Source organism: Ipomoea triloba, chromosome 10 (assembly GCF_003576645.1).
Source record: "Ipomoea triloba cultivar NCNSP0323 chromosome 10, ASM357664v1".
Lineage (NCBI taxonomy): Eukaryota > Viridiplantae > Streptophyta > Magnoliopsida > Solanales > Convolvulaceae > Ipomoea > Ipomoea triloba.
The window spans coordinates 26,941,094-26,966,680 of record NC_044925.1 but is presented as its reverse complement, the minus strand read 5'-3'; the positions used below and the strand labels follow the sequence as shown (position 1 = coordinate 26,966,680).

The 25,587-nt window shown below is 37.9% G+C and overlaps 6 protein-coding genes and 3 non-coding genes across 10 annotated transcripts in view; 6 read left to right on the top strand and 3 right to left on the bottom strand.

The window, feature by feature from the left end:
- The first annotated feature begins 1,838 nt into the window (after positions 1 to 1,838).
- Positions 1,839 to 2,663, top strand: LOC116031383. Its single transcript, XM_031273570.1, has 2 exons — positions 1,839 to 2,439; positions 2,529 to 2,663. The coding sequence occupies exons 1-2, from the start codon at positions 2,209 to 2,211 to the stop codon at positions 2,646 to 2,648; spliced, it is 351 nt and encodes a 116-aa protein (XP_031129430.1). The 5' UTR covers positions 1,839 to 2,208; the 3' UTR covers positions 2,649 to 2,663.
- A 262-nt stretch (positions 2,664 to 2,925) lies between these two features.
- Positions 2,926 to 3,136, top strand: LOC116033763. Its single transcript, XR_004100934.1, has one exon. It is a non-coding gene; the product is annotated as a small nucleolar RNA U3 (small nucleolar RNA).
- A 680-nt stretch (positions 3,137 to 3,816) lies between these two features.
- LOC116033720 lies at positions 3,817 to 4,026 on the top strand. Its single transcript, XR_004100896.1, has one exon. It is a non-coding gene; the product is annotated as a small nucleolar RNA U3 (small nucleolar RNA).
- Positions 3,986 to 8,955, top strand: LOC116031447 (coatomer subunit delta-like). Its single transcript, XM_031273659.1, has 13 exons — positions 3,986 to 4,085; positions 4,676 to 4,781; positions 5,066 to 5,120; positions 5,303 to 5,342; positions 5,782 to 6,005; positions 6,276 to 6,518; positions 6,626 to 6,812; positions 6,935 to 7,242; positions 7,521 to 7,713; positions 7,821 to 7,974; positions 8,209 to 8,271; positions 8,363 to 8,459; positions 8,591 to 8,955. The coding sequence occupies exons 1-13, from the start codon at positions 4,001 to 4,003 to the stop codon at positions 8,678 to 8,680; spliced, it is 1,845 nt and encodes a 614-aa protein (XP_031129519.1). The 5' UTR covers positions 3,986 to 4,000; the 3' UTR covers positions 8,681 to 8,955.
- On the top strand, positions 4,291 to 4,362 carry TRNAG-UCC. Its single transcript has one exon. It is a non-coding gene; the product is annotated as a tRNA-Gly (tRNA).
- Positions 8,956 to 11,315: 2,360 nt separating the features above from the next.
- Positions 11,316 to 13,011, top strand: LOC116032382. The gene is made up of 2 exons (XM_031274897.1): positions 11,316 to 11,819; positions 11,901 to 13,011. The coding sequence occupies exons 1-2, from the start codon at positions 11,624 to 11,626 to the stop codon at positions 12,701 to 12,703; spliced, it is 999 nt and encodes a 332-aa protein (XP_031130757.1). The 5' UTR covers positions 11,316 to 11,623; the 3' UTR covers positions 12,704 to 13,011.
- A 45-nt stretch (positions 13,012 to 13,056) lies between these two features.
- Positions 13,057 to 16,650, bottom strand: LOC116032380 (stromal 70 kDa heat shock-related protein, chloroplastic-like). Its single transcript, XM_031274895.1, has 8 exons — positions 15,813 to 16,650; positions 15,480 to 15,732; positions 15,244 to 15,323; positions 14,979 to 15,121; positions 14,641 to 14,739; positions 14,363 to 14,552; positions 13,878 to 14,276; positions 13,057 to 13,696 (listed from the first exon to the last, which is right to left on the bottom strand). The coding sequence occupies exons 1-8, from the start codon at positions 16,353 to 16,355 to the stop codon at positions 13,298 to 13,300; spliced, it is 2,106 nt and encodes a 701-aa protein (XP_031130755.1). The 5' UTR covers positions 16,356 to 16,650; the 3' UTR covers positions 13,057 to 13,297.
- A 448-nt stretch (positions 16,651 to 17,098) lies between these two features.
- Positions 17,099 to 22,641, bottom strand: LOC116032381 (shaggy-related protein kinase kappa-like). Its single transcript, XM_031274896.1, has 13 exons — positions 22,405 to 22,641; positions 21,516 to 21,764; positions 21,250 to 21,342; positions 21,090 to 21,149; positions 20,713 to 20,985; positions 20,164 to 20,238; positions 19,544 to 19,600; positions 19,200 to 19,340; positions 19,070 to 19,120; positions 18,873 to 18,968; positions 17,921 to 18,004; positions 17,733 to 17,835; positions 17,099 to 17,557 (listed from the first exon to the last, which is right to left on the bottom strand). The coding sequence occupies exons 2-13, from the start codon at positions 21,663 to 21,665 to the stop codon at positions 17,490 to 17,492; spliced, it is 1,251 nt and encodes a 416-aa protein (XP_031130756.1). The 5' UTR covers positions 21,666 to 21,764; positions 22,405 to 22,641; the 3' UTR covers positions 17,099 to 17,489.
- Positions 22,642 to 23,268: 627 nt separating this feature from the next.
- Positions 23,269 to 25,587, bottom strand: part of LOC116032435 (regulator of nonsense transcripts UPF3-like) — a 7,761-nt gene continuing 5,442 nt past the window's right edge. For both annotated transcript variants that reach the window (XM_031274993.1, XM_031274992.1), the window contains 5 exons: positions 24,999 to 25,440; positions 24,682 to 24,780; positions 24,434 to 24,552; positions 24,245 to 24,297; positions 23,269 to 23,941 (listed from right to left, as the gene is read on the bottom strand). In XM_031274993.1, coding sequence (XP_031130853.1) covers positions 24,259 to 24,297; positions 24,434 to 24,552; positions 24,682 to 24,780; positions 24,999 to 25,440 — 699 coding nt within the window. In that variant the 3' untranslated portion in view covers positions 23,269 to 23,941; positions 24,245 to 24,258. The remainder of the gene's footprint in view (positions 23,942 to 24,244; positions 24,298 to 24,433; positions 24,553 to 24,681; positions 24,781 to 24,998; positions 25,441 to 25,587) is intronic.

Here is a 25,587-nt window from a genome sequence, read left to right as displayed (position 1 = left end):
TTCCCACCTCCTACCTCTCTCCTACATGGACACAAATCACACAATAAACCACCATGGGGGATCAACAGATAAGGATGCTCTTAGTACACAATTCAATGTTCATTTCAGGTATACGTATTTATCCCTATATCTTTAATAAGGACAACCCAATTACGATCAAAAAGTTGATTCGATAATGTCAATTATGAGTAATTTAGACTGGCTTATCTCATGTATGTAATTTTTTATACTTTAACTTAATTAGAATTTTGAATCTATAAATAATAAGTACAGAGTATCTATTTTAATACAATTGCTCATTCGAAAATTTAACTGTTATTTATTTTAACATTTAATTAAAAACATACCCTTTTTTCTTAAATATATTTATAAAAAAAGGTTTATTAATTTAGATATGTGCTGTTTTTCTTGAGGTGACATCAATATGCAAACATATCATTGACAAGAATAAAATGACAGAAATTGCAGTTCATCCATCCCACCTCTTCTACACTATTTTATCTAGCAAGGATACATGTAACACTACAGCCTACATGTTTGTTTTATAATTTAAAAGGGGAAAAAGGTTAAATAGACCCCTAAATATTATACAAAATCACAATTAGGCTTCAAACTTTTAAAAAATTTCAATGGAACACGTGAACTTGTCATTTTGATGCATCCGCGCCCAATAATCGGTAACCGAATGATAATATCTGGTAATTAAAATTTCGGATGATTATTCTGCAATCAACGTCGCCGCGTCACTAAAGAAAGCAACCATTGTTAAAGCTATGTGTGTGGCACGGCGAATAAGTATCAGTCTACAATTAGTTAATAAGGGTTCTCTTTTTTTTTTTTTTTTCATGATTAATCACCCAATATTTGTTAAGCAGGAATTGAATCTTCACTCATGTGTAAGGTGCAATTTTATCACTCGAAAATCAACGGAACTAGTCATGAGATTATTGCTTCATTTCTTGAAATTGCCCAAATTTGTTAAGCTCATTATGCTTCTATGTTTTTGTTTTTCTTTATTCTGTCTGGGAGTTGGGGGAAAGAATCTTGAAGTGGACTTGTGCACATAATTCAGTCTATGTAAAGAGTGTAAAAGTTCTTAGTGCTTCTGACAAAAAAGGTGTGTTTGTGGGGATAAGTAGGACTTGAATTTGAGTGGAAAAAATTTTCAAGAATAATGTGGGATTGGTCTACATCACTTGAATCATGGCTGCTGGTATCTTTCTTGATTCCCTCTTTCTGAACTTTCAATAACATTTGCATATACCACTTACTATTGATTGATAAGATGGGGCAATCGGTTTGCAGACTGTTAATACAATTACAAGGTGTCATGGTGTCAAGATCGAATGACAGATTTTGTAAGAGTTAAACATCGGTATGTGACCAAATGTTACCAAGTCGAATTCGGGTTAGTCTTATAATGATAATGAGATAGTGGATGTCGTATTAAAAAGAGGCACGTAGTTTGGTAACTACAAGGTTTCATGTTCGACCCCCAGTGAGTGGCCTATTAGCTATTTGATTTGAGCTGGTAAGTCATGAACAGCCTAGGCTGATTTACTTTATTGTAGTCTTTTGCCGATTAGGATCACAAGACGAGATTTATCTAGTGTCTTTGCCGATTAGGATCACAAAACGAGACTTACCTAATGTACAACCTCGGGTAATGACTACAGGTTTTCCTCATGAACCAAAAAAAAAAAGGCACCTATTGCTTTTGTCTGCTAAAAAGAGGGCCAAACACTTGTGATTTATTACATATAGATTTCTGATTCCTTAAGATATCTCCACAAATGTGTATAGAAAACAAAGGTGTAGTATACTTTAAGCCAGGCATAGGATGATGAATGTCAAAAACATCATTTTTCAAACCAAAAAGGGAACAAGGAAAGTGTGTGTTATCTCAGATTCTTTATACACAGTTCATGTACCTAGTCTGAGGTGCAGTCTTGAACAACACTACAATTGGAGTAATGTGTGTGTCTGTTTCTCCCATGACAGCAAAACCCCCTTCAATAAATAGGCCTCACCTGTGGTTCTATGACTCCTCCACACCCTTTTCTTGGCTCGAACACGAAAAAAAACTAGCAGTCACAGGTGAGATTTGAGGGTGATTAGCTTATCTGTTTTAAGGGATAAGATAAGAGGAATCGGATTATAGTGTCTCGTGTTTTGTTAGAACAGGAAGGCGGTGGAAATAAAGCGGGAATGGATGAGTTCAGCTCGGAAATGTCGAGGCCATGGAGCATTGGGACATCATCAATGAATGCTGTTTCTTTTGGCTTTCTAGCCACAGCCATTCTAATGTGCCTGTTTCTCATCATGGCTATATTCGAGCATCTGTTCAGCTCAGGCCCGAATTCGTTATCTTCACCCGAAGACCAGATGGACATAAACTTAGAATCAGGAACCAGACATAAGCTTGGGACTTCACTAACTGTAAGCCTGTCTTAATTGCCATGTTTCTGTTCAAGATTCATGACCAAAACCTTAAGTTTTGCTAACTGGTTTGGCTGTTTTTCGAGCAGGCGTCGATATCCCACCCCGTCTTGATGCCGGGCCAGCAGTACCCAACATTCATTGCCCAACCTTCCCCTCTCCCTTGCCAAAGAGAAAGTGCTGATTGGCCATCCCATGAAACATCATAGCTTTTAATAGTATTTGTTGTACTGTAGAACAGTGAACTGATAACCAATTCTTTGAGAATCAAATGATATTGTTTGGGATGTTCTTGTCAAATCTTGCTTAAATGTACTCTAAAATTGGTATTGCTGTTGCAATAAATTTGAACCCTTATTGCTTCCATTTGCGCTAGTCTAAATGTCTAATAGTCTCAGTTCAACAGCAAAAACTGCAAACTGTCCCACATCGGCAAACTAAGAATATGGAAACCAAAATATAAGGCTCCATTGCTGACACTTGGGCACGACCTTACTTGAACAGGATCTGTTCTATAGGCTCGTACCTCTGTATCCTTGAGTTCTAAGGAGACAGGAAACTAAGCCTGGTGGATGAACTATGGCCAAGAGACTAGAGCGTGATTAACAGCTCCAGACCTTCTATGGGCTGAGCCGTGGAGGATCGTTCTCAGCTATGGGTTCATGGCTGGGATGGTCTCTTGGCTGTCTGACAGGCTTCCAATCTTTTTTCCTATTTCCATTTTTGTCTGTGGGTTGTTCTTCCAATCCTTCTGGCTACTGTGGGGTTCAGATTTCAGAAAGGTGTGATGCATGGGGCCATGGAATCTTGGTCTACAGGTTTATATATCTGTGTTACTGTTTTGGGTTTAATGCACCAGAAAATGGAGATTGGAGAGTTGAAGATAAAACCAGATTCTAATCAGTGGGGGAAGAAACATCATCATTTCTGGATTCATGCTTGAAAATGGAGCTCCAGAAGTGCACAACACTGTGAAAGTGTTATGTTCTGGGAGTTGTGTTGTCATGCATCTGTGTTAAAACAAGAAGCGTTTGTAGTCTAACGGTTACGATAATTGCCTTCCAAGCAATAGACCTGGGTTTGACTCCTGACAAACGCATGGCTTTTTTCTTTTTTGGCCTGGTTTTGGTCTTCACTGATATCCAGTGTAAGACTCTTCAAGTAGGAAAACAGTCCTTCTCAAAAACCAACAAATAGAGGGCTTAGCATAATATTGAAAAAGGTATAGGCCCAACTGAGATTATAAGCACCATGAGTGGTCTGAATAAATTTACGGTTCTCTTTCTCTCTTCTCAGTCTTCAAATACAACTTATCCCACACCGAACAACTACGATTCTGGAAACCTAAATAAAAGATCCCACCTTTGAGCTCTGGGCACGACCTTACTTGAACAGGATCTGTTCTATAGGCTCGTACTTCTGTATCCTTGAGTTCTAAGAGACATGAAATCAAGCCTGGTGGATGAATTATGGCCAAGAGGCTAGAGCGTGAGTAATAGTAACCGTACCTTCGCCGGACGGCGCCGTAGATGATCGTTCCCAGCCGTAAACCGCGGCCGGGATGGCCCCTTTGCTGTCTGACAGGCTTCCCAATCTGTTTTTTACGCACCGGAGCTGCCGTGACAAGTGGCCGGAGATTTTTGTTGGTGAGTTGGTTCTTCCAATCCCTCTGTTTTGCTGTTTTGGGTTTTTGGCCACACTGAAAAATGGAGATTCTGAAATCAGATTCTCATCAAATCCCAGTGGGGTTTGGAGAAACATTATGATTTATGAGATTGGTTCCCGAAGGCCTATGAAAGTTCCAACTTTTTGCAACATTGTTAAAAGTATGCATTCGTCCGAGAACAACAAGCGTTTGTAGTCCAACGGTTAGGATAATTGCCTTCCAAGCAATAGACCCGGGTTCGACTCCCGGCAAACGCAAAGCTTGGCTTTTTCTCATTTTGTCTACTTACTAACGGTGGACAGATTTTCGTACTTCATATCAGTTCAAAATTACCAGAATATTCGATTTGGTGTTTAGTTTTAATAATCATAATTCACTTGCTTTATATTACATGTCATCGAAGATAATGTTTGGATATTTTGATTTTTGGACAACATTTAGAGGTTCTAGTATAATATTCCAAAAGTTAGGGGGGCCAATTGAGATTATAAGGAACTTGAGAGGTCCGAAGAAATTTACGGTTTTTTTCTCTTTCTCAGTCTTCAAGTTCTAAATAAAATGGCTTTTCAGAGCTTCAGCCAGCGCTCATTCCCACCGGCACCGCGCCAATACTGCGAACTGAATCAACTGATCCGATTGTAGATTCTCTGATCACCGCCGTCAACTGCTCATTCAGGTATTCTCAGATCTCCGCCACGTACGGCTATGATCTTCTTTCGATCTGCTCTGTTAAAATTCTGCCATTAGATCTGCAGTTTTTGCGATCTGATCCCTTTTTCCGAGTTCATTTTGTATCGTAAAACTCTCTGAATCAGTGTATATATACGAATTACGATGTGCATTGCGATGTTTTTGCGTTGGCGTGGGTTTATGGGGGAGATGTTATTGTTGTTTGATTGATTCCTCTGTTATCATCTTCCTGGATTTGAATTTGTATTTGCATTTGCATTTGTGTTGCAGGCCTGCCGGATATCGGATTTTGCAAAGCAATCGTGCCGTTTTAAGGATCAAGATGGTAAATTTCCATTTCCTTATCTTCGTCCCACCGCCCAAAGAAGTTATTCTAACCTGCAATGGCTGATCTTGTAGGATAGTTTGAATTCTTTTGGATTTATAAGTTGATGTAGGTGATTGGCATGCTCTTGAATCTTATGAATTGTATTCATTTGCTGATTGTTGTTCTAATTTCTGAATCAGGTTGTTTTGGCTGCTTCCATTATAACTAAATCTGGGAAAGGTAATTTCATCCTATATTCTCTTATGGCAGTCCCTTAATATCTCAATTTGACAAGAAGGAGAAGGGAAACATTGACTAGTATATTTTTATTCACTTTAGGACGATGCCATGTGCCGCTATGTTCTCACTCACAAACTTGCCACTGAATGTGGCAAGTTTTAATAGGTAGAGATTTGAAATAAAAAAGAAAAACAAATCTATTAAAACTTGCTTCATCAGGGAGTGGCAAGATTGTGAGTGGTATATGTAGGGGTAAATAGCATTTTCCTCTTTGCAAAGGTATTTTTCTTTTAGAAAATTATTGAACCATTGCTGGAAAAAGAAATGAAAAATGGTTGTTTACTTGACAGAGGTGGGCTTCATTGTGTAAAGGGTCAGTCAAAATCAGCCTTTAACTCTAATTGCCATGACTGACTGTATTATTTTATGCTCCTTGCAGCACTTGTTTCGAGGCAATTTGTGGATATGTCTCGAATAAGAATTGAGGGGTATCTTGCAGCTTTTCCCAAATTGGTTGGAATAGGGAAACAGCACACATATGTTGAGACTGAAAATGTGCGATATGTTTATCACCCAATAGAGTCTCTGTATTTGCTCCTAGTGACCAATAAACAGAGCAACATTCTTGAAGATCTAGAGACACTGAGGCTGCTGTCTAAAGTTGTATCCTTTATCTTTCTCATTGCCTCAGTAACTGTGTCTTTATATGCAGCTTTAATTATTTCAAATTCTGTTTATTTTATTATGCAGCTTTCTTTCATCAAATAATTAACCTGGAAAACCTGTATATTCCCTGGATTTTATTCTTTGCTGCATGCTAACATTTCCTTCATTGTTAGGATGAAAATGTCTAATACAAGATGTTTCTCATAGTATCCATTACCAAAGGACACAGTTATTTCATTTTAGTTCTAATTCCTTAACTACAACTAGGTCCCTGAATATTCTTATTCCCTAGATGAAGAGGGCATTTGCAAAACAGCTTTTGAGCTCCTTTTTGCATTTGATGAAGTCATATCTCTGGGCCATAAGGAGAATATTAATGTTGTACAAGTGAAGCAGTACTGTGAAATGGAGAGTCATGAAGAGAAGCTGCACAAATTGGTCTTGCAGAGCAAGATTAATGAAACTAAGGATGTCATGAAGCGCAAAGCTAGTGAGATTGACAAAAGCAAGGTAACTAATAGACCCCATGTAATGTGATCAACGTTAGTTCCTTGTGATTATTCTTTGTTGGTGGCATTGATTTTATCTAATGATCTGTTTTCATAATTGTTTTCTAGATTGAGAAGAATAGAGGTGATAAAGGGGGCTTTATGTCCCTGCAGTCACTGGGTTCTTCTGGAAGACTTGAAACTGGATTTGGCAATGATACAAACCAATCAAGCACCGGAAGTGGTTTTGGAAACAGTGGTTCTGGCTTTGGGTTAAGCAGCACTGATGTTGAATCTTTCTCCACCAAGTCTAAGGGTTTGTTTCTGTTTTACTTTATAGTAAATAGATGCGAAATAATATTGCTCTTAGTTACAAGTTGTATAGTCTGAGATATATGTCATTGGGGTACATATAGCTCATTGAAAACGTATGATTAGGTCATCCACCTTCATCTGCTTCAGCTCCACCAAAAGGTCTTGGTATGAAGCTGGGTAAGACACAAAGGGCCAACCAATTTTTGGAATCCCTGAAAGCTGAAGGCGAAATGATTGTAGAGGACGTCAGACCAAGTGTAGCAGGTCAGTCCAAGCCCGCTGCTGCACCTTTAACTGATCCTGTGACATTGACTGTGGAAGAAAAGCTTAATGTAACACTAAAACGTGATGGAGGTGTCAGCAACTTTGATGTGCAAGGTACATTGTCTCTCCAAATTTTGAGCCAAGACGATGGGTTTATCCAAGTTCAGGTTGTTCTCTCTCCCCCTAACTAAAATCTAAGTGCAATTTAGATTTATTGTCGTATGAGTAGATGTAGATTTAACTAGCAGTTTAGCGCAACAACTATTTCAAAAGAATTTGCCTAGCTTGAGTGTGCTAAGAAGGTTGGAACATTTACTAAATAATGCCTAAATTTGTATGTGCCATTTATGATACTTTAATGCTATCAAGGTTCGTTCTTGATCATAAAGTTCTTTTCTTGTAACTCAGTCTAAGGTGTTTCTGTATTATTATGCCAAACTTTCAGATTGAGACCAGTGCTAATCCAGCAGTGCTCTTCAAAACGCATCCTAACATCAACAAGGAGTTGTTTGCAAATGAAAATATTCTAGGCCTCAAAGATCCAAATAGGCCGTTTCCCTCTGGTCAATCTGGTGATGGTGTTGGTCTCTTGAAGTGGAGAATGCAAAGCACTGATGAGTCAATTTTGCCATTGACACGTAAGTCTTATCTTATTTGATATTCCCTCACTGTCGATATTTTTCTGTCTCTTCAGTTACTGATTCTGATCTTTCCTTCATTTGATTGCTTTATCATACTGTTTCAGTTAACTGCTGGCCCTCTGTTTCTGGAAAAGAAACCTATGTCAATATTGAGTATGAAACTCCAGCAAACATGCAACTACAGAATGTTATAGTTTCTGTGCCTCTTCCAGCACTTAGAGATGCTCCAAATGTACAGCAGATAGACGGGGAGTGGAGGTGACATTTTACCTTATAATTTATAGGCTCTGTAGTATGCATGCTTAGTCGTATCCCATTTGGTTATAAGAAATGGTGCAAATTAAAGTTTTCCTTTTTATTAAGGTGGAAATTCCCTAATAATCGATGATGAGAGATCTTGAAGCTTTTTTGTTGATATATTAAGAAATATGCAAAGCTGATATTGTGTGTTATCACTTGGATTCTTACCATTCAAATGATCTCTAATTGCAGGTTTGACTCCAGGAATTCTATCCTGGAATGGTCTATAGTTCTCATCGATAACTCAAATCGCAGGTGATGTTTTTTGTAATTACAATAATGGTAGGGTACAATCCTCGGTGCTCGTTTAATTCTCACATGGATCCTCTCTTAATGTGTGTTGCAGTGGTTCTCTAGAATTTGTTGTTCCTGCAGCAGACCCATCACAGTTTTTCCCAATAAGTGCACGCTTTACTTCTTCAAGAACTTTTAGCGATTTGAAGGTTTGCCTCACTTCCCATTTGTTATTTTAGCGATTACCATGTTGCTCGTTAACCCGTTAACCATTGTCTCTCGCAAAGTTACTAGATCTTCCTGGAACTATATGCATAACTCAACGACAGGATTTTTGCAGGTTGTCAATGTTCTTCCGCTGAGAGGTGGGGTGACACCAAAATTTGCGCAAAGAACTCTGCTGGCCGCAGATAATTATCAAGTGGTGTGATTACAAAGAGTTTATGCAGTGATTTAGAATCCAAAATTCTGCTTTATATATATATTTTTTCTTCTCCTCCCTTGGAATTTTGAGACTAGACATTCTTTTACTCTTAATAGTTACAGGTGGATATTCTTATATACCGAAGAGGTTACTATACCTAAATTTCTATGTTCTTCAACATTTTGGAGATGCCTTCTCTACCATTTGTTTTTGTATCAAACAGGAATAAATTTGGGTTGTCAGTATATATAGATTTAGAAATTGCTTTCATTTGATTGAAACTACTCGACCACATTGTTACTTGTAAGAGGAAAATGGTCAGCATTGCAAGGTGAAGTGACATGCAAGTTTATTTTTAATATATTAAAAATTTATTTATTAGTATACTGCATTAATAACTTTAAAAAAAAAAAAGGTGAAGTGACATGCAAGTTTATTTTTAATATATTAAAAATTTATTTATTAGTATACTGCATTAATAACTTAAAAAAAAAAAAAAAGACTTGGTATATTAACAATGATATTTTTTCTCTTGAATTATTCATGTATACACATAACCCCTCAACTATTTTAAAAGTGGCGATTTTTTCTCCCATGTACTTTTTTACCCTTGAAATATTTATTAGATTGGGTCAAAAGTCAATTGAGACACAATACTAAACATTTTTTTTTTCAAAACTACTCTTCGCCATTCACACTTTTGGCCAATATAAATCATGTTTGGTAACATAGTTAGAATATAAGTTAATTTTGATTTATTTGGCCATTATTAGTTGTTTAACTTGGTCAAATAATTAATATAAATATTTGATTAATTAGCTTTTTCGATCAGCTTGAAGAGAAAGTCATTTTGCATGTAATAAGCTAGCTAATAGCTAATTTACCAAACATTTTTCTACAATCAACTAATGCTATCAACTAGTCAAACTCACTAACTCAACTACAACAATTAACTACAACAATTTACCAAACGCCATAATCTAATCACATTATTATTGTCATTATATAAGAGAGGAAAGCAACCCCTCCTTTCCCCAGCCTTCCATGCGACAGGGACATCTTCGAAATCCAATTAGATATGCATTCATCTTCATGCACTAACAAGAAAACAAAACCCTCACTTCACTCAGCACATTATAGCCATACAGATATTGATTTTAAAACTATTTTGTCTGATACTCTGATTCATTATATTCAATAATGCTATACGTACAACAACTACATATATATACCTAATTGGCGGTGCTCAAATCAGTTGTATCCACATAGCATTGTGTATACACAATACAATAATATAGATCCTCTGTCCAAGCATTAAGCTACTACACTAACATTAATTATCACTCAATGATTTAAATTATTTTAAACATGTTTTAATCACATAGAGATTCCTGGGCATGGCCACATGGTCGGTGAGACCAGTAATAATATATATACAACTCATCCAGCCCAGTCCCCCACCAACCTCAAAAGTTTCAAGAAACCCCAAGAAGGAAGGAACCAGAAGAAGCAGAAAACTATGAACAGATATGCAAAGATCAAAGCTGACAGCAACAGCAAAAGCAAATCGAGATCTTTGGAGTCATCAGCAGATCCCAAATCATTCTCAAACACTACCCATCACAGCCAATCCCCAGAAACACAGGAGTTCAATGAAATCAAGAAGGAGAACATAATAAGCAGAGATAGTGATTTTGATGACCATCAAGAACAGCAAGATGACAGCAAATCTGGGAGTGGGTTTGGAGTGAAACTTACCAGGAGCAGCTCAGTGGCTTCGAGTGGTGCATCTCAGCAGAGATTCAGATTGGAGCGGGCGGGGAGCAGGAGAGTGAAGAAGGCGTTTTCAATGAGAAGATCTTCCTCTGTTTCCGAGAGGTATTGTAGGATTCATAACCAGTGTGTCACTCTCTCATCTCCCACCTTTGATGATGGTGATATGGACAGCAACAATGGCGACTATGCAGGGGAGACATCACCAACATCTGCAGAGAAGATCAGTGGCACAGTAAAAAGCACAAGTGAGAAGCTTCTTAGAGCCTGTAAACGCTTACTGAGGCTTTAGTTCTTTCAATGCAAGAAAAGCATTTTCTTATCCTGTCTGCTTTTACTTTGGTTTTAGATGTAAAGAATAAAGTTGCAGTTTTGAGGTTATTATTAAGCTATGGTAAGATTAAATAGTTTGTACATTATTCACTGTCTTGTTTAACATGTAATGTGTAATTTTTCTTATACAGAAATAAATAAAACAAAGTTTAATTGATATAGTTCTCCTTCATTTATGTTATAGATGGGGTAATAAATTCAATATATGTTTGTAACAAGAATTAATATTTGATGTTTCGATCATTTATAATTATAAAATTTTCATGCTTTATACTAAAAATGAAAAAAAATGAGATGCTTTTATCGTATCAAATAGTTGAAAAAAGAATGAAAGAAAATATTTCTTCATGGTTACATTGAATTGGTTGATCAATAAGCTATGTCCAGATGGTATTTATATATATTTTTTTTTTAAAAAAAAAAGAAAAGAAAAGAAAAAAAGAAAAGAAAAAGTAAAAGCTTGAAGAAATGATTTTGAATGTGGGAGAAACTAGTGGTTCGTGTGAAAACTGCAACTGCCTGCCTATGTCTATACATACCAAACCACACCCATCCTTCTCATCTTGGCATCCCAAAGCCAAATCACAATAAAACAATTCCTTTATCCAAAAATTGAGGTTTCATATATTCATCCTTCTATGAAATCTCAATTCTTTTATTCTACAAAAAGAAAAAAAAAAATAGTTTTGTTTTAATTTCTTCATTCTAGTTTATTTGTAGATTTTATAAATCTTGTTAGTTTTTGTTTTTTTTGAAAAACTAAATCTTGTTAGTTGTTACTGCTATTGTTGTATGTTTGTGAAATTTGTATTTTGGTTGGCTTGAAAATTTTGTTGTTCGAAGATGGCTGTGGATGGTGCGAAAATTGTGGAGGAAACCGCCCCTTGCGGCGGCTCTGCGCCGGGCTCCCCCCTGAACAAGATCAAATTCATGTGCAGCCACGGCGGTAAGATTCTCCTCCGCGGGGGAGATTGTCATCTCAAATACGCCGGTGGTGAGACCCGCGTCATCTCTGTGCCGCGAGACATTAAACTTGAAGGTCGTTCACTTAATTTTATTTCCAGAATGTAAAAATATGGAGAAATGCAAGAGATTTATGACGGTTATGATTGAATTGCAGAACTGATGAAGAAGCTTATGTACCCGATAGAGGGAGGAGATATGGTGCTGAAGTATCAGATATTCCCGGAAGACCTAGATGCCCTGGTGTCAGTCAAATCCGACGAGGACCTCCGGCACATGATGGAGGAGCACGAGCGTTGCGAGGCGGCAGGGGCGCCGAAGCTTCGGGCGTTCCTCTTCCCTGCAAAGCCGGTGGTGTTAGATCACCATGGTAATCCCCGCGCAGCAGAGGCATTAGAGCAGTGTTACGTTGATGCGATCAATGGCAAGCCTCTTCCTTCTAAAACGGTTTTCAGCGTCTCCTCAGCCTGTTCACCTCCGACATCTCCTGAAAGCTGCACAAATGATGCCCCAAATCATGATCAAGTTATGATTAATGTCAGTTACAGTATGCATAAAGTTCAAAGCATGCCTAGTATTTATAACATTGGCGGTCAGCCGCAAAGCAGCAGCAGCCATTATATTCCTGCACACCAACAATTCTCTCACCAACATCATCTTCATCCTTATTATTACAACTCCAGACAGCAAATGTATCAAGGGAATCAGTCAGCCAAGCTGCCTTTTGATCTGCCCAGAGGGTCCGAGAGGCTCATTTCGGTTAGGTCAGCCAACAGGGTTGACGGAACAAGTCACCAAGCGGATCACAACCCTCATTATAACAACTACTACTCCCCATCTAGGCATAGCCGAGGCAGTGGTTGCACAAGATGTTTGGCTCCTTTTGATGATTGCAGGCAGTTTTACAATAGATGCGACAGAGCAGCTGGGGGTCCATCTCCAAGCCCTCTTATTCTCTGAGCCCTGACAGGGCTCATGGCCACGGTGGTGGTACTCCCAAGCCGCCATGGTTGACAACCTGCATACTTAAGTGCACATATACTGGTGTGTATATTTGCTTGTTTATAGGAGAAGACTAGGTTAACGTTTTAAATTGGGATAGTATATAGCTGAAAGGAGAGAGAGAGAGAGAGAATTACCAATGAAGGAGATTTGTTGAATTGTGGATAGTTTATAGGAGCCACTCACCAAGACAGCTTCTTGGACTAGATTAGAAGTACCTGTATGTGCTTCATGTGCAGTTGAATTTTGAGAATTTTTTGCATTCTTGATTCTGCAGTTCATAGATATAGTCGAACAAAATTGCAAAATGATGGAACAAACTATTGCCAAAATTTTGTTATCATTCATAAAACAATAGCACATGGCATAGGCTTTGACATTTCAGCTATCAAGAGTTTCCTCCTGTTCAATATCCTAACCTCTAATATAACTAATGTTCCTTCAACCCCGAGTACAGAAAGATGTTTCAAAATTCAGAAGCCTCCTTATACACAGGGAAAAAATTTAGGAACCTATAAAATAGATGGCTCAAAAAATGATCTTCAGGCAAGCTTACTTGCTGTCAGTGAAATCTGCATCAATGACATCTCCATCAGGTCCTTTCCCTGATGATTCTGATGGCCCGTCTGAGCCACCAGGGGCTGGACCAGCACCAGGTGTTGCACCAGACTGATTATAGAGTGACTGACCAAGCTGCATGACTTCCTGGTTAAGGGCTGCCATTGCATCCTTCATGGCCTGAGTTGCTCCACCAGATATAGCATCTTTGAGCTCTCCAAGTTTGGCCTCGACTTCCTCTTTTACTGGGCCTGGTACTTTGTCACCAAGTTCCTTCAGCTGCTTTTCCGTTTGGTAAACAACAGAATCTGCCTGATTTTTTGTGTCTATAGCATCTCTCTTTTCCTTGTCTTCCTGGGCGAATCTTTCAGCTTCTTTAACCATCCTATCTACCTGTATCAAATTAAATGGGAGTTCTTAGCACTGGTTCTAGTGAGATTTGTGAGCAAGTTACAAGAAATAAATTCCAAACTGCAAAATCCAGTAAAAGCCAAGAATCTGAGCATTAACTATGAGCTTTCACTATCATAATGTGCTTAATGCACCATTCTATTGATGGAATTAAAAGCCATACCTCATCACCAGGCAAAGTGCTGGCACCTGTGATAGTGATGTCTTGTTTCTTCCCACTGCCCTTGTCAATAGCAGTGACAGAGAGAATGCCATTTGCATCGATGTCAAATTTGACTTCAATTTGAGGAACTCCCCGTGGGGCAGGAGGAATACCATCAAGACGGAAGCTGCCTAGGGATTTGTTGTCTCTCACAAATTCTCTTTCACCTTGAAGGACATTAATTTCAACGCTTGTTTGGCCATCAGCAGCTGTAGAGAACACTTCTGATTTTGATGTAGGCAATGTTGTATTTCTGGGAATGATCTTTGTCATGACACCACCAAGAGTTTCCAGACCAAGGGATAATGGTGAGACATCCAGAAGGACAATATCACTTACATCTCCAGATAAAACTCCAGCCTGTAACAGATAAATTAATTTGCATTCAGACAGCATAACTAAAAAGATACAAACAGAAAACATGCACACTGCTAAGAATATCCAACCTGAACTGCAGCTCCGAGAGCAACAACTTCATCAGGATTAACAGAGACATTTGGGTCCTTTCCAGTCATTTTCTTTACTAATTCCTGAACTGCTGGAATGCGAGTTGAACCTCCAACAAGGATCACTTCATCAATATCACTCAATGAAAGTTTTGCATCTCTCAAGGAATTCTGCACTGGTGTTTTGAGCCTGTTGAAATAGAAGGGAAATGATTGGATTAAGTTTTTTCACCAGAATGTCTATAAGTAGATTAACACATCTGGTGTGATCCTAATACCTGTCAAGCAAATCTGAGCACAACTCCTCAAACTTAGCTCGAGTAAGAGTGGTTTCGATGTGTTTAGGACCATCAGCTGTTGCTGTAATGAAGGGCAAGCTAGAGGGGAAAAAAACACACATGGTAAAATTACAATGAGATTAAGTAGGAAGCACAGATGGGGAAGCTAGAAATGCTTCCATCTCCAGGATTCCTAAACTACTAGGAATGTACTAAATCAAATTCCAATACTTCTAAGATTCCTAACTTGAGTTTAGACAACCACCCTAATCTCAATGTAGGAACTCTTAACTATTCTACACAGTATAAACAAACAATGAGCATGACAAAGTGAACACCTGATGTTTGTCTGTGTCAAGGATGAAAGTTCCATCTTAGCTTTCTCAGCTGTTTCAGTCAGACGCTGAAGAGCTTGTTTGTCCTTTAGAAGGTCTATACCTTCATCCTTCTTGAAATTTGATGCTAGCCAATCAACAACTCTCTGCATGAAAGGAGCATATAATAAATAACTTCAGCAATAGCAATGAATTCAAAAATGACATCATCTACCAAGTAACAAATGCATTCAGGTAGAGCCGTAGAGGAGATGATGAAAAGGCAAACCTTATCAAAATCATCACCACCAAGATGAGTATCTCCAGAAGTAGACAACACCTCAAACACACCATCACCCACCTCAAGAACTGCATTGTGCGAAAAGTGTGTTATCATAATTCATAAGCATTGCAATATTACACCAAACAATTGAGAAATCAACAAGCATGAAAAATCGAAAATCAAGTAATGTGTAACCAAACTACAGGTGGAAAATAAAGTGAGAAATGAAGTAAAGTTGGTACCAGATACATCAAAGGTTCCACCTCCAAGGTCAAATACCAGGATAGTTTCATTGTTTTTCTTTTCAAAACCATAAGCCAGTGAGGCAGCAGTTGGTTCGTTTATAATACGGAGAACCTCTAATCCAGCAATGCGACCAGCATCCTTAGTAGCTGTTCTCTGAGAGTCATTGAAGTATGCAGGTACAGTGACAACAGCCTTTGTCACTTTGTCATTCAAAAACTTGGATGCATCATCAACAAGCTTTCTCAGGACCTAAATTAGCAAATAATATGAAAGTTAGAGGCAATTATAATTGCCATCTTACATCCAAAAGAATCTCTATTTGTTTATACCTGAGCAGAGATTTCTTCAGCAGCAAATTGCTTGCCAATAGCCGGGCACTCAAGCTTCACATTTCCATTCTCATCTCTGACAACATTATAGGAAACCTGTTTAGACTCCTCATCGACCTCCGACATCTTCCTCCCTATAAACCTTTTCACAGAGAAAAAAGTGTTCTCGGGATTAACAACAGCCTGGCGCTTCGCAATCTGCCCGACAAGTCTATCCCCATTCTTCGTGTACGCCACCACCGACGGAGTGGTCCGCTGCCCTTCTGCATTCGTCACAATGGTCGGCTTCCCACCTTCCATGGCTGCCACAGCCGAGTTAGTCGTCCCGAGGTCAATCCCAACCACCTTCTCGGCAACAACCCGCAACCGCCTAGCACCGGCATTTCTCCGACTGGAATTGCTCTTCAGCCCCAACGAAAACGTCCTATTGTCTAATCTCTGCCCAAAAAACACCTTCCTCGACGGATTCCTGCTCGAAGAAGATGGATTCTTCGTGAAGTAAGTAGCTCCAAGTGCATGAATTTGAGCTGTTGACGACGCCATCAGTTAAACCCTAGAGATTGTATATGAAGGTGAGTATATAGATATATCTACTCGTAATTTTGTATGTATAGATGGAGGTAGGAGCTAGGACTGGGTTAGAGCTTCGCCGGGACGGCAAAAGAGCAATCTAACCCTAGTGAGAGACGCCGGAGACGGAGAAAGTGTGAACTGTGAGTCGCTCAAGTCCTGGAATTCTAAGAGAAATGAAAGACAAAGATAAGGGGTAGACCAGCGATGGCTAGTTAATAACGATTTGAAGTTCTAGAAAGATCTGTAAATTTGTGAGGCCTAACCGACTTGGAACTAACGGTTTCTGTTCATTTTGCCTGCGGAAGAAAATGGATAAACACTAGTAAAAAGAAAATGGATCAAGACCTGCATGACAACTCAGATCGAGTCTCTTTAGTATTTGTCTTCAACTGAGTTAGCTGATGAAATGACTCGCAATTTAAGACATATTTTAAGCTTTTGAAAATAAGAATGGTTAGAATTAAATGATTTTTTTTTAATAATGAATGAATAAAACTATTTGAAATTGAAAAAAAGTATGAATCTTCATTTTAATGAAAATTCAAAGAGAAATAATGTGATATGCACAATCAATATAAGACAATATTACTCTTGTACTTGTAATATCAACAGAGTGCACTTGTTCATGAGCCATTAATGTGATATGCACAATCAATATAAGACAATATTAAATTGACATATCTAAGTTATTATATTAAGAAAGAAATTTAATGTTGTGAAGAAAAAAGGATAAAATTTCATTTCATATATTATAATAGCAATTTATAAAATGGTTTTATATATATCTGAGATAGGGAAAAGAAGCATGGGGCGATGAGGGCATTCCCCATTGTTGTTCCCATCCCATTAAGAAGTTTTCTGTCGGATTTAGGTACAATTGATATCCTTATACCTATCCACAATTCCCTTGGGAAGTAGGTATTTGGTATTATCAAGAGAAATATATAGAGTCGGCTATAGTAATAAAAAACGGAATGAGGCTTCTACTCATTCTGCACTGAACTTCAGTGTTCCTCGATCTGCTGATACACAGCCAGTTGAAGCAGCTAACAAAAATGGAAGAAATGAAACTTCAAACAGTCACCGGGATGGCAAAGCCATGATTTAGTTCTGCATTCGAGCATGTTCTGGAATGAGCCGATGAACAGTTTCAGGAGGTAAGCCGGTGAGCTCTACAATAAAACATGAATGGACAAAATTACAGTGAGAAATGTATAAATTTTCAGGATTAATACTTCCAGGCAAGAATATGATCACGCGTTTAATTCCTGAATCTATATCATCTCCAAAATTAGAAACAAGATCAAGGTGGATGAGGTAGCAAAAAAACTACGGAGTAATAATTACCTTGAGGTTTGAAATTGAAGAGTGGCGGAAGAGGACGATGATTAGGCAGGCGGGTATTTGGGTCTTTCAGTTCATCAAAGAAAGGATGAAGACAAGCCTCCAACTGCATTACTCACCAAATGAACTAATCCATAACTCAAGAATTTCAAACTTCATGACTTAATTAGTCAGCATAAAGTTAAACTTACAGCAGTGCATCTCAAATGTGGGGAATACTGGAAAAAACGATAAACCAAGTCAAATGCTTCCGGAGGCAGTTGTTTTTGGAAAATCTGCAAGGTTTGCAATAAAAGAAAGATTGTCAAGCATTAAAAATCTTGTTTAAAAATACATTACATAACTATGTGTGTGAAGGCTAAAGGTTATTGAGTTATGAAGAGCAAAATTCATCCTGGCATCAAACTTGGGCACAATGAAGGTAATAACCACTCACGTAACAGAAAATACTTTATGTAGGCAAAGTAGTATGGAGAATGATAACAGGCCATGGAGCCTTCTCCTTCCCAAATACAGAGTATGTTTTTATCTTGTTCTGCTTCCAAAGAATATTGCACTCAGAGAGGTTCTCATCATGTTCGTTCAAATAGGTGTTATAGGTAGAGAGGATGATTGATTGATTAGAAGATGGGTTGAGTTGGCAAACCTTTTCTTTCGTTTTGTTATTAAGAGGATAAATCAGTAATTTTAACTGAAGGCAACCGGCTTGTCTACAAAAATAACAGCAAAAATAATGGAGGCAAGAAAGAAAAAAATTGCAACTTTGAATTAGACTCAAACCTAAAGGAATCTAACTTAGCATCATTTCATTGAGGCTTCATGGTCATGGTCAACATAGCTCTCCTTTTAGAATATTCATTAGCCAAAAAAAAAACTTTTGGCAGAGATTGAATTCACCTAAGCAGATCTAAATCAAATTTGTTGTGGTACTTCTTCCATGTGCTCTGAAATCTGAAAAGGGTTATCCCAAATAATCATAATACTCTCTCAAGTCACAGGGATGTTGATAACTATACAGGAGGTAAGTGTAAAGAGTTATTTCTTGATATGATGCATACAATTGATGCTATTCTGGTAGAAGCTTCAATAGAATAAGTTGTGACAACATAATAAAGTGTGAGAAGAAAATAGAAATTGTAGAACCTTGTGCAAAGGATGGGGTTTTATCTGTGGAAATTTGAATTCAGTATAGTTTGGGTTCATGCACTTCATCTCCTCTCTAGTAGGTGTTCCCAAGACCTGTATAAAAACAAAATTAAAAAGAAAAAAAGGAGAAGAGATAAAGATGGTAATTGAATTATGAACCAAATCTGCAAGTATCTAAGATTAACAGTAGCCACCTTTATGATCTCTACTAATTGGTCAACCCCACTCTCTCCAGGAAATAAAGGCTGTAGAAGATTGATCAGAAGAATAAAATTATTAGTCACAAAATATGAAAATTACAATAAAACTAGTCCGGTAGAATACCTGTCCAAGAAGTAATTCTGCCATGACACAACCTGTAGACCAGATGTCAATAGCTGTCGTATATTCAGTGGCACCAAATATGAGCTCAGGAGCACGATAATGTCGTGAGCAAATGTATGACACATTGGGTTCTCCTTCCACCTAATATATTGTGAGAGTCAAACTAGTTTTGAAAAATTAATGACAGCTAAAACGAGTGATTAAATTAAGGGGAAATTCTACAATATCATATTCCAAAATTTACAAAGTTGTCCACTTTCCCTTCATTTCTTGCAAGTCCACCAACCTCTTCTTTCTATTTTTGGACTATGACATTGTAGAAGTCCCCTAAATTAAATACTTACCAAAACTTTTGCACTTCCAAAATCACAAAGTTTCAGCTGATGTGTATGTGGGTTCACCTATTGGTAAAAGGATTTCATCAGCTCATTCAAGTAAAATAATTCCAGATTATTCACAAGACATTAGCATTTGTGTAATTGCTAAGCATTCCTTGCTAGAGAGCGTCATGCTAAGCATTGCCTTGCACTCAATTTCCACCTCTTTGTTCTTCAAAATTTGTTTAGATACTTGAGATGTTACAAGTTATTGAGGCCAACTTGACAGTTGGCGGAATTTTGCATGTTTCTCTGGTTGGCTGGATAGGTATTCAAAAGTAGCTAACAACACCCCATCTAATTTTCCAGTTTTTAGTTGTTTTCGTATTCAAATATATTACACCATATTTCTTGACAGTGTACAGGGTTTAGCTAGAGAATCAGCTGGCCTCTCAACTTTTTAAGAACTAGCACCTAAACATCTAGACATTAATAAATAAATAAAAATCTCATATATTAGAAATATGAAGCAGATCTGATACAGAAAGACTACAGCGTATTTAAATTGATATGCTGGATAAAAATCAACTTACTCTAGAAAAAGTAAAATGTATGCAAAAGAACCCAAAAAAAAAAAGGTGTCTAACCAGTAAATTTTGAGGCTTAATATCACGGTGACAAATGCCAATGCAGTTATGGATGTAAGCCAATGCCCTGCAAATCTGCATACAAAAGGAAGCCCATTATTATTTTAGAGTCAATTGCAATGAACATTTCTTAAAATTTTGATAGCTAACATATGCACTAAAATAAGGAATCAGGATCCCTAATGGAAAAAATTTTCAAGACCCATCTCTCTCTAGTGTGAGCAGGGTGGTGATAGAATTAAGTAGGATGTGATAGTAATTTAGAACAAGGGAAATGCACATTTTGCATATAAATTTACAAGGCTGAGGCGCACAGCAAGGTAAAACTTGGAAGATGGTACTGAGTAATTCTTCCAATAATAATAAGGTGGTTTCTTGGCAAGAAGAAAATGTGAAACCAAGAAGATGGCATAAACCAATACTAAAAAGGGTGACACTCGGCACCCAGTATGAGCACACAAGCAATCATGATTTATACTGGCCATTACCATCCTAGACATTAGAAATTAGTCAAAATATTAATTTGCAGAACACTGAGTTTGGACATGCCTGATAGGTATACAGCTTGACGTATATCAATGGCATCCGCTGGTTCATTCTGCTGTACTGCCTAGCAACACGGTTAGCTGTTTCAGGGACATACTCAAGGACGAGATTCAGATATAGATCTTCATTATCTGTTGTCGAGAAGAAAGAATGCTTAAGTGCAACAATATTAGGGTGGTCCAACATTTGCATTATCTGCAACTCTCGGTTCTTGTAGCGCTTATCTTGAAGAACCTTCTTAATTGCAATAATTTCTCCAGTTTCTCTGCATTTTGCCTGCTCTTACAGTGAGGATCAAGGCAAATATATAATCAAAAGCAAAAGAGAACAGATATCCGAAATAAATAAATACCAGACCACCAGAGAGCTAATCAGCTTACTTGGAAAACAACACCAAAAGACCCTGTTCCTATCACACGTTCAGCTATGTAGCTAACATTCTGTCCAAAACCATACAAACATGTCAAAGCATGAGCCAGATTAGCGCATAGCTATTTTCTGACCACATGAAAAATATTTTCCTTTAGTTAGTTCACAAACCTGCCTGGGCTGACCATTTCGACCACCAATAGTAGTTTTAATAACGTGTCCTGTTTCTACACCCACACCATCAATTACATCTGGTTCGCTGTCCTGCATAATATAGAAGTATCAATTAAGAAAATGGTAATACTCATAACAAATACTCCAAAGTAATAGCATAATATCCTTGCAAATGAAACAAAAAAACACAGTTTTCATAATGCAGTTATAATGCACAATAAAGAATAACGGAAACTTGTAATGCATTCAATCAAGAAGCACACCCTGTCATCGTCAAGGTCCACCCTGTCCCTCAACCTCATCTCAAGCATTTCCCTTCCCAGCCAGTCAAACGAACTAGATGAATTTGAAAAACCACTACTAGCATTTCTAGAACTCCCAGCTCCTCCATGGCCTAGGCCAGCAGATGCCATAAATAAGCCTGGCAAGTTCCACAGACTCTAGCACTAGCACATGCTCCTATCCACAATTATTCTTGATGTGACCTTCCACCACATGAAAATGCCTGTTACCTAATACAATCACAAAGTTTGGAGTCAATATGGCTGGAGCTTAACAACTGTTTATCATGGAGAAGAAAAAAACTGACAGATCAATCTAATCGTGATCAGGAATGTAGGTTTCTGAAAGTTGTGTACTATATAGCTTCTGCTCATTAAATTCATCAAGTGCATAATAAAATCCCCCACCAAAAAAAAAAAGGAATGAAACATAATTCAGTTAATAAGCAGCATATGAACTAAACATTGTTAGCTAGTCAGCTACTTTGAGCTAACAACTTGACGACAAAGCATTCCACAATTAAACATAAATCAGTTAGCTATTTTTCAGTTAAATCCTTGTATGAATGCAAACAGATAACAGATTATACCTCTCACATACTATGCTAAGTAATGAATTGGTCACAAAACTGCAATCACTCAGAAGCAAATACTACAGTCAAACAAAAATATGAAGCTGCATCATCACAAACTAGAACCTAAGATAACAGCCAGTGACGAAGCTTCAGACTCTCATCTTTCCACGGATACCTATTTCTCTCTATGAATCCAAACGAAGAATTATACACGACTGTGAAGCAATTGAGATGCTAATCTGCTTCTAAACAGAATTAAAATGCCAAAACTACTGAGGAAGAAATTGCGAACTGACCTCGATGAACTGCGATGATGAATCAAAAACTGTTTATCAAACCATCAGCTTCTGAATTCCATTAAACATCGCAGAGATTAACGCAAATCATTTTACAAAAAATAATGATAATTTCTACAATATCGGGAGGTAGAACCGTAGAGAGAGTATGTGCGCTCTGAAAGTGAGCTTCTCCAGTCTGACCGGCGAATGAGTAGCACAGAAGATGTTATGATAGAACAACGCTATTTGCGCTAGATTTTATTATACTTTATTTTATATCCAGCTAGCTTATTTTATTTCAGTCTTTTACTACGTATGTTTTTTTATTTTCTAATAAAATTATGAATAATGTTATTTCCCCTTTCTATTTTACTTCATAATTGTTTTTTGTTCTGAATCAGTCAACCCACCTAATATTAAAAATAATCTAATTGCTTTGAAAGATGGGGTTGAATGTACAGAGTATAATTTTAATATTAAAAAATTACAAGTTTGATTGATTTTTGTAGGATCTTTCTGTTACAGCAAGAGTCAATATTTCACTACTGGAATTCAATCCGGTGACCTTCCCTCAAAGAAGAACCACAGAGGTGTAATCTGAACACAAATTGCTTAGCAAAAAGAGTAGTACATGGGTCAACATCGATGAATCAACAAGACGAGACATTTCATATGCCGTTATTAGTTTTTGACTTTTGTGTCGCCTTTCAGGATTACGGATCCACTTTTTCGATTCGCACTAAAGGCCTAAAGCTTTTTTCTACCCATCGCCGAAACCGGCTGAATGAACACAGTAATTTTTTTAAAAAGTCAAATGTTGCAGTTACAAGTCCCTGCGTCCATTTCACAATAGCCACACAATTTCAAGAATATTATGCAAAGTATGCGAATCACTTTCAAACGAGCTTTTTTCATTCCACTACTCATCAAAAGGGTAATCACTAATCAGCATCTGACCACAACTAAAATGTTGCACTTCCAAAGTGTCTATCTAGCAACTCCAAGCTTTCTGTTTTTTTGTTCACAATCAATCCCCAATCGGTCAACCCAAGCCTAGCATTAACACAAGGCTAATAACATATATAGTGTATACGTATGTAAAACTAAGCGGTTGGGGGTATCTCACGCAATTCCGTGTTTTTTGTATATACATTAAGTCAACAAAAAGAAACCATCCACCGCTATAGTATGCTTGATAATAACCAGCTGAGTCAATGGTAGGAACTTGTGTGTGTCCATGGTTCCACCGATGAAAGCCACCCCATCAATCAGAGTAGCACCAGGTTGAAAATTGTGGTGTTATTTGTCGTCATCCAAATGGTGTTCGTTCTTACCCCCAGACCATCTTTAGTGTAGTATGATCAAAGGTTCACCCCTCGTTCAACAATAAACACATCCGTAGCAACATGTATATTCAAAATCCCACTGAAGGTCTTCAATTTCTTGTCTTCAGCAAACTTGCCCGCTCCTGATCTAAGCAGAGGAAGAGAGAAAGACAGAGAGCATAGCCACCAGCAGATTTATACTTCGATATGGTACGCAATCAGGCGTTTCACTGCAGAAGCATCCAAATTGACCAATTCGTATGAGTACATACTTTATTAACTCGCTAAACCAGCATAGAGGCATAACTGTAAACAACAAATAATATATGTATAGACACACACATTCAGTTGCCATTAATTCATATTTCTGTTAAACAAGTGATCACAGGGATGCATATCAGTGGACCACCCAAGTTTCCCAACTTATACACATAACCAGTCGTAATTTTATCCATTTAACTTTTTTATTCAAATATCTAGAGGCACAAAATAAATAAATATTCAATACAGAACTAGAAGAGATGGGAACTTACCACAAACAACAAAATTAAGAACCAGAACTTGACTTTTGGACCCATACTTGTTTCTGTATTTACATAGCAATTCAGTACAAACAAGTTAGCAAGTTGAAGGAACAACCACCACCCCACTTTCTCTTTAAATGTACCAGTTCGCGAGGAATATTTTTGCAATTTAAAAACCATAACTCAAAGAAAGCGCACCTCATGGGTACCATATCCAGGACCTCCTCTTCTTGAGGGTCGTCCTTCCCCAAATGAGGGGCCATCAGCATCTTTTGTATTATGTGCTGTTCCACGACGACCACTATATCTGTAAGTACCTACATTAATTAACCAAAAAAAATTTAAGATAATAACCTATTACATACAAATGTAATTAGCCCATTTAAAAAATCTGCATCAGAAACTCAATACAATCTACACTATCATGTTCCTCGGATAAATCTAACCATTATCAACAGAAGAATGAGAACTTCGTCCACTTCCAGTGGGTTTGAACTCTCCACCACGTGCGCTTAGTCCATCATTTTTCACTTCCACAAGACTTCCTAGAAAGACAGTAGAATAAAAATGACATCAGATTTTAGAAAAGATGTACCTGAACCATACATAACGAATCACATATATGATATACGAAAACTTGCCACCATATAAGAGGAAAGAGAACTGGAAATTGTAATTTCCTTTACCCAAACACAAATAATTAGCACCATCTATCATTCTCAAAAATACTCAAAAGGCAGTATGTATTGAGCAGTGAGCAAACCTTCAGCAGAATCTTGAGCTTGGGTAGATTGAGAGGTAGATGATGACAAATATTCATCACTTGCATGTGAATTATCAGGACGTCGAAGTGGAGTCCAGACACCACGATCTGGCCTATCCCTACTCCTTGTACGTTTTTCCATCTTATCCACATGGACATTGAGTGAATCATTCCCAGCAAACTTATCCTCAGGTAATCCATTACAATCCCTCTGAGATAATTGAACACTTGGTGGCCTAGGAGGTCTTTTCTCCCTCTCTGGGACTTGCTGTTCTGATTGAGCAGTAGATGATGACTGATTCTGGCGAGCATCCTTGAGAAGTATACTTCTGATGATCCTTCCACTGGCCTCACGCCTCTGATTTGTCTTAGGAGCAGATGAAGTAAGTGAATTCTTGAAATGAGAGGCAACATTCTGCTGCAGTGATGCACCAAGAGAAACCTACACATGGAAGAACACAATTATAACTGTTATACTATTACCATTTCAGGGAAGTGTAACAGAAACCAGAGCTAACCAGACCTCTTCTAGCTATTCAGCCTTTCTTCTTCACCCCCCCCCCCCCCCCCCCCCCCCCCCCCCCTCCCC